Source organism: Gossypium arboreum, chromosome 8 (assembly GCF_025698485.1).
Source record: "Gossypium arboreum isolate Shixiya-1 chromosome 8, ASM2569848v2, whole genome shotgun sequence".
NCBI lineage: Eukaryota > Viridiplantae > Streptophyta > Magnoliopsida > Malvales > Malvaceae > Gossypium > Gossypium arboreum.
In genome coordinates this window covers 385,809-393,825 of record NC_069077.1, presented here as the reverse complement: position 1 = coordinate 393,825, position 8,017 = coordinate 385,809, and the positions used below count along the sequence as shown (strand labels likewise).

Genomic DNA, 8,017 nt, shown 5'->3' with positions numbered 1-8,017 from the left:
ATGTCACCACAAAAAGGGACTAAAGCAAGTGTTGGATTCAAAGCTGGTGTTAAAGAGTATAAATTGACTTATTATACTTTTAAATATGAAGTCAAAGATATCGATATCTTGGCGACCTTCCGAGTAACTCCTCAACCGGAGTTTACTTTGAGGAAGCAGAGGTCATGATAGCTGCTAAATCTTCTCTTGGTACATGGACAACCATGTGGACCGATAGGCTTACTAGCCTTGATTGTTACAAAGGCGATGCTACGACATTGAGCCGTTCCTAGAAAGAAGATCAATATATATGTTATGTAGCTTACCCTTTAGACCTTTTTGAAGAAGGTTCATTACTAACATGTTTACTTCCATTGTGGGTAATGTATTTGGGTTCAAAGCCCTGCACGCTCTACGTCTAGAGGATCTGTGAATCCCTACTGCTTATATTAAAAATTTCCAGGGCCCGCCTCATGGCATCCAGGTTGAAAGAGATAAATTGAACAAGTATGGTCGCCCTCTATTAGGATGTACTATTAAACCTAAATTGGGGTTATCTGCTAAAAACTACGATAGAGCAGTTTATGAATGTCAATGTGGCGGGCTTGATTTTACCAAAGATGATGAGAATGTGAACTCCCAACCATTTATGCGCTGGAGAGACCGTTTCTTATTTTGTGCCGAAGCAATTTATAAATCATAGGCTGAAACAGGTGAAATCAAAGGGCATTACTTGAATGCTACTGCAGGTACATGTGAAGCAATGATCAAAAGGGTCGTGTGTGCTAGAGAATTGGGAGTTCCTATCGTAATGCACGATTATTTAACAGGTGGGTTCACTGCAAATACTAGCTTGGCTCATTATTGCCGAGATAATGGTCTACTTCTTCACATCCATTGCGCAATGCACGCAGTTATTGATAGACAGAAGAATCATGGTATGCACTTTCGTGCACTAGCTAAAGCTTTACGTATGTCTGGTGGAGATCATATTCACGCCGATGCGAGTAGGTAAACTTGAAGCGAAAGGGACATAACTTTGGGCTTTGTTGATTTACTACGTGATGATTTTATTGAAAAAGATTGAAGCCGTGGTATTTATTTCACTCAAGATTGGGTTTCTATGCGGTGTTACGCCTGTAGCCGGGGTATTCACGTTTGGCATATGCCTTTGACCGAGATCTTTGGAGATGATTACGTACTACAATTCGGTGGAGGAATTTTAGGACACCCTTGGGAAAGCACCGAAAGTGCAGTAGCTAATCGAGTAGCTTTAGAAGCATGTGTACAAACTCGTAATGAGGGACGTGACCTTGCCCGTGAGGGTAATGAAATTATCCGCGAGGCTAGCAAATGGAATCCTGAACTAGCTGATGCTTGTGAAGTATGGAAGGCAATCAAATTTGAATTCGACGCAGTGGATAAATTAGATAAACCAGCTTCATAAATCAAATTTGAATTCGAAGCAATGGATACTTTGTAATCCAGTAACTACTGTCCGTTTGTTGAATTGCAATTAAACTAGGCCCAATCTTTTACTAAAAGGATTGAGCCGATTCTATTGTCTATATTTTTGATAGATTTATTTTTATCTAGATATACAAGATCTTAAATACAAAAATAAAAGACCAAACACAACTCAAATTTTCTCTTGAGGCTGTGATAGGCAGAGAGTCGGTGGTAAAAGAGAGGAGGAGGAGAAGGAGCATGCTCTAAGGTTGTTGTGTAAGGTTCTAAGGAGAAAATAATGTCGATTCTTAGTTTCTTGTGCACTCAAGTTTCTATAGAGGGTCACCTCTTTGTTCTATAGTGCTACTTAGCCGATAGTACAGTGTCCTATATGGTTGTGTGGGTTCGCTAGATAACAATGTCATTACAGGTTAATTGTTGCCAATGAGTACCTGACATTCCCGTCTATTGAGTTGTAAGAGGTAATTATGCCTTGATCATTTTAGTGACAACGAATTATCTCTAAATTGACTCAGACGAAATCTGTGAAAAATTATCAGTGAATTATTTTAAATGAAGGATTGCTTGAAAAAAATTATCTATAAACCAATTCTCAAAAAAGAATCATCTACGAATTATCCAACAATTTGGCATGTATGAGGGTGGAGATATAACAAAAGTTTAATGTAGTTATATATTTGTTTAGCATGAAAAATGTAACTAAAATATCCTTTTCTTTATCTATTATATCTGGTAAGCTAAGTAGGGGACCCATAAATTTCACGGGTGAATGCCTTTCGATGGTGACACCTCATATTTTTTGGTCCGTTTTATTGTACATAAAAATTATTCTTCTAGTAAAGATGTCATCTCAAAACATTATTATTAAATTAATGATGGTGATGATGATATTTTATAATTTGATGAAACTGCTAGAGAGGCGAGAGGTGGCCAAGTTTTCACCATGTATTTGTCATGCTAGAAAGCTTGATTGATGCATGGGCTGTCTTATTGACTACAATAATTAATAATAGTGTACTGCTGTTTCTTTAAAGGTATTCTTAATGTACTACTTTGGTCACACATATTTGACACCAATCAAAGCTATTTCTATTTAAATCAAGAATTTTGGGATATGAATATAAAAGATGAGCTTAAAAAGTTTTTTATTAAAAATTAAATTAAATTAAATTAAATTAAATTAAATTTTATTTATTTAAAAGTTAAGTAAATTAATTTATATATGTTAGATCAAATAAATTAAGGAGTAAATTGATCTTTTGCTAAATTAATTTATGTATGGTTAAAATTGATGTTGTACATTAATATAAGGTATCGTGATATATCATGTATAATAAGCATTTAATTATTTCATCAATTACGTTGATTTTAATAGTAGAAATGAATAAATTTTTAATAAAAAATCAATTTAATTTTTATTTAATGTATAAAGATTAATTTACTAAATTTTTTAATAAAGAAGACATATATAATCTAACTCTTAATATAAATACATTAATTTTTAAACCGGAAAAGCAAGATAACCCTTTGTTTAGCACAAAACAGCGGCTTTGGCTGTTCATGTTTTGGTGTGGTTAATTATTAATTATGATGGCTTTGATATCAAGGATTATTGGTTTAACATGAAAAACAAAGCAAAGTTTTGACGAAGTTGGTAAATTTGAGATTTCAATTAGGCTTAATACATAATTTAGTATATAAGTTTGATATTTTCATCCTATATGGTACTTATATTTGATAAAAATCATACAATTTGGCACTTAAAGTTAATAGTGTTAATTTTTAGTGTTTAATTCGATTTTAGAGTTGATTTGATGAAAATTAATAATCAACTAATAATAGTAGCAATTAATTTTCACCAAATCAACATTAAAACCCAAATAAGATCACATCTCGTATTTAACAAATTAAACAAATTCACAATCTACACTAAATTTATTCAATTAAAAAATGAAAATTCAAACCTAATAATATTAACAATTAACTTTCATCGAATAACAATTAAAGTTATATAAGTTCAAAATAGATCAAAAATAGGTATCAAATAATATATTACACCTTTTAGTTACTTATAATCCCCAAGTTCTTAAAAATAACAACATTACTTTCATCTCACCTTTAGTTATTGTGATTCTATGTTGGTCCGATTTTTTTAAAACATTCAAAACCAAATGTATTCCAACATAAGTATTAGAATATGATCATTCCAAAAATCATCAGTATACATGAAATGCTCTAATCCAACATTCATGCTCGAGTTTGAATAACATAAGGTTAAAGGGTTAATATCTTACAGATTTTTGCACTACATAAATTAAGCCATAATCTTACTCATAATTATTTATCTTAACCATTTTAATAGAATGAATTATCATAAACACTGACCTGAATAACTACCAATAAATTTAAATCAAAATAGCTAAATTAACTATAAAATAAATTTAGGGAAAAAAATGAGACCTAAACTTAGGACCTCATAATAAAATAGCTAAAGTTAGTGCTTTATACACCTCATACATGCAGCTTAAATTCTACATACTTTTGTCATTTATAATCACCATTGTTCTGAGTTTTTATGTTCAATTCATGTGGTTGTACTTAGTACAAGGATATCATCCTAATTGCTCAGATGAAGTTAGAAACTTTGCCAGAGACAAAATTTTAAAATTTTGAGGGGATGGAAGATAAAAATTTATTTTTTAAAAAAAATAAATTAAATTATTAAAAATAAGGGGTTAAAATTAAAAAGTTCTGATTAAAAGGCTTAAAATGAAAATTCAATTCAATACTTGACCCCTACCTGTCCCTAGCTGTGTCTCCGGCTCTGTCATTCATTTTTATTCAAGTACCTGTAACTAACGCTCATGTCCAACACATTTTCGGAGATATACCCTTTCAAGGATCCTATAAATACATGTAAGAACCGTAAAAAAGAAGAAACTGAATATATCTGTATCCAATAATCCAAGTAATATAGGAAGAGGCAGCCTTTCCCATAGAGATGGAGTATCACCCCTCATCTTCTAATTATAATGCTACAAAGAATAATGCATGCAAGGGGCAGAGCCACCATAAACTTGTTTTTCTTACTACCACTCACTATGACTAAATTGGCTACCCCTGAAGTTCAGCCTCACAGCTGTGACTAAACTCACTACTGTCTGGTTTAAAAGCTTTGAGTTTTGCAATGTGTTTCTAAACTGGAAAAACAAACTCATACATGTAAAAAAGTAGTAATTTACAGTTTAACAGCAAAGCATAATTTGATCCTTTATATCCTTTCGTGTGAAACCCGCAAGAAATCTGATCTTCGAATCATGAAACATGAACAATGATGCAACAAAACATGTCAAGAAAACTTGTTCTTTGCTTATTATTTCCATTAAATTAGAAAGAAAAAAAAAAAACATTAAAGAATGTCTTGTTCTGTCAATGTGAATGGGTTTTGAAATCGAAGTATATATTCTTAGTAATACAGCAGTACAAACACTTTGGTTTCTTACCCTTTCTTTCTCTTGGGACTAAAAACGAAGTCGTCGCTGTCATCATCGGCATCATTGTTGATTCTTTTCTTGGCTTTTATATCTCCGTTTTTTGAACTCTCGGGTTTGTTGCTTGGTTTCGAAGGTTTAATCGGAGTGCCGGCCCGGATTTGCTTCTGCCTTCTCTGCTTCTTTTCATACGCTTTTCTAGCTCTCTCAGGGGACAACAAGCCATGTTCCATCATCCTGCAAATCAAATTCTCGAAATAATCAGTCTATTCACAAGTAACAAATATAGTATATCTGTCAGCACGTTAACCGTTCCGTTTTTCCGAATACTCAATGAATGCTTCATCCAACATTTTGTTTTGCTTGGACCAAGACTAGAAGATTGAATCTTTCACTGAAAATGCGACCTTTTCTTAGAACATTTCATCCATTCATGTTGTTATAGCATCGATTCTACGATGCCGGACCCCAAATCTAATCCATGTCTCTCTACACTACCAAGACTAATATAACGATGACCGATTAACTGATGTTAGAAAATCGAACCATATGGAAACAAAATCAATAAGGTAAGCAAACTGCAGTAGCATAACTCATTGCATATATAGAAAAGAACAGCTTCGGTTTCAGGTCACTTATAACATCAACTGTAAGGGCTTAGTAATGCATTCATGGCCAACAGAATCATCTCATACAACCTTAAAATACTGAAAATTGGACCATTTCAACTTGTTGGTATTTGTTTTAGACATATATAAATATACAAGTGGTTCTATGATTCATTCTCTAATGAACAACAATTTCCTATATATATACATTAGTGTTATTACAAGGAAGAAGCCTCACCAAAATTCTGCCATTTCACTTGTTGGTATTTGTTTTGACAAAGATTCATAAAATATTCGTAATGGTTCTCTCTGTCCAAACAAAAAAAACATTTAACATCAATTATTAGAAACATGTTTATGGACAGAACCAAAGATTTTGAGGTAAAAAAAGAAGACCAACCTCTTCTGGAGGATCATGTTTCTGACCAGGCAAAGTATAAACTTTTTTCTCCCTAACTTTAGTTTTTGTAGTAGCAGTGGTTTTTGATGAGCTTGAATTTGTTTTCGATTTTACCTTTAAAAAAAAGTGAATTGCATACATTTTAGGGACAAAATAAACCAAACCCAGATCATTAAATTGATCACAGATAATCAAATTAAACTTAGAAATTAACAATTCACTGTAACAAAAAATGAAAACCCAGATCATCAAATTTAAGAAACAATCTACCAATCAATTATAAAGAAAAGACAACAAAATCTAAATAAATTACCTCTGCTTTTGTTATTACAGATTTTTGTTTGGAATCAACAGGCTGTTTGCTTGAAGTTTCGATCTTCTTTCTGTTGATAACAGCATCAAATTTTGGCTTTGAAGAACCATCTTGACCACTGTTCTTCACCTTAACTAAATTGGTTTTGGTCTCTGTAGCCATTTTTTTTTCAATTATTTGCTAATATGCTAAGCTGATCTAATCAGATCTATTCTTGCTCTTGCCTTCATTGAAGAATCTTTTTCATTTATTTTGGGGCTTGTTGAAATTATTAAATGACGAAAAAAGAAAAGAAATTAGGTTGCTAGGAAGATTAAAGATGAAAATATAAAATAAAAGTTAGAAACTTTTGATGGTTATCGTCCTTTAACGACTTTTTAAGATTGTCAATACTTGCATGCTTTCTTTTTTAAATTACTGAGATATGTGGGTGAACTCCAATTACTTTAGTACCCCTTGTGGTGTTATTAACTCAAAGATTTAATTTCATTTATCGTCCCAAACTATTAATTAAAATCCAAATTGGTCCATAAACTTTAAAATATTTTAATTGAGTCCTTAAAATATCGTATTGTATTAATCAAGCCCTTTTGTTAATTTAGCTGGCAATTTAAGTAATATATGCATTTCAGTGTATGATGTGGAGCTTATTTAAAATACATACAAGAGCGGTTACAATGGGGGACAAGGGTCTTGGAACCCCTAAATCGGAAATTTATACCTTTGAATCTCTTTAAAATTGTAATTTTATAGGCTAATACATGGTAAAATTATATTTTGACTTTATTCTAGAAAATGTAAAATCATAAACTAATATAATGGTAATTTTGCATTTTGACTCTCGTAAAAATTTATAATTCAACTTCAACCCTAAAAAAAATTCTCAGCTTCGAACTTGAACACAGATTAAATTGTAAATAAGTGTACTTATTGCATGAAAAACTTGAATACGATGTGTTATAAAAACAATTAGTGTCACTAAAATTTAGAATGACTATTTTAAGTTTTAACATGACAAATCCAATTGTTTATACAATAGATCTTAACGTGTTTACAATTTGATCAATGTCTTTAAATTATGTTTCATATCATATTTGAGCTGACATTTAATACTCAAACTAATGACCGGGTTGATAGAAGAATTCAATAAAATATTTTAAAGTTTGGAGGTTAATTTAGTATCTGAGTCATGATTAAAGGACATTTTGTGAAATAAACCCTAGATGAAATGCATTGGTTGTTAAGGGATGAAATAGTCAATTCAGAAAATTATATGAAAGATAAGAAAGGTATCTTTTCCCACAATTTTTCGGCATTTACATATGTATTCCTTGCACTAACTTTCATGTAACGGACGATTTAAGACACGTCATTGGATAGTCTTTTGTCGGGACACGTGGCAGATTTCCATGCATTTTACTGGAAAAAGAAATCTTAGACGTTGTCGGAAAATTCCATTTGTCTTTCATTTATAATGCATGGACCTCATCTGCATTTCATGAATTTTATTTCACTATAGAAGTTATTAAAATAAAATAAATCCACAATTGTCTTCTAACAGCATTATTCTATTGAATTTTTTTATATCATTTTTATAAAATAATGTTTAATTAAACAACAGATACCTCGTTCAAAAGGGTTTGTTATGATTTTACTGTTATTTAATTAGTGAACCTGTTTCCTTGTATTGTCAGAATAAAAACATTATGGGCCAGAAAGTTGCATTATTACGGCAATAACCAGAACTTGTTTCTTG

The 8,017-nt window shown here is 31.6% G+C and overlaps 1 protein-coding gene and 1 pseudogene across 1 annotated transcript; one reads left to right on the top strand and one right to left on the bottom strand.

Annotated features, from left to right (window-relative positions):
- LOC128279375 (ribulose bisphosphate carboxylase large chain-like) lies at window positions 1-1,578 on the top strand (annotated as a pseudogene).
- A 3,115-nt stretch (window positions 1,579-4,693) lies between these two features.
- On the bottom strand, window positions 4,694-6,672 carry LOC108469562 (uncharacterized). The gene is made up of 4 exons (XM_017770445.2): window positions 6,262-6,672; window positions 5,949-6,062; window positions 5,787-5,857; window positions 4,694-5,177 (listed from the first exon to the last, which is right to left on the bottom strand). The coding sequence occupies exons 1-4, from the start codon at window positions 6,421-6,423 to the stop codon at window positions 4,949-4,951; spliced, it is 576 nt and encodes a 191-aa protein (XP_017625934.1). The 5' UTR covers window positions 6,424-6,672; the 3' UTR covers window positions 4,694-4,948.
- Between the last annotated feature and the right edge of the window lie 1,345 nt (window positions 6,673-8,017).

Coding starts and splice junctions, on each gene's coding strand:
- LOC108469562 (XM_017770445.2), bottom strand. CDS start 6,423: ATGGCTACAGAGACCAAAACCAATTTAGTTAAGGTGAAGAACAGTGGT. Junction 5,858..5,948: donor AACATGATCCTCCAGAAGAG/GTTGGTCTTCTT, acceptor TTGTTTGGACAG/AGAGAACCATTACGAATATT. Junction 5,178..5,786: donor AGTGAAATGGCAGAATTTTG/GTGAGGCTTCTT, acceptor TTTGATTTGCAG/GATGATGGAACATGGCTTGT.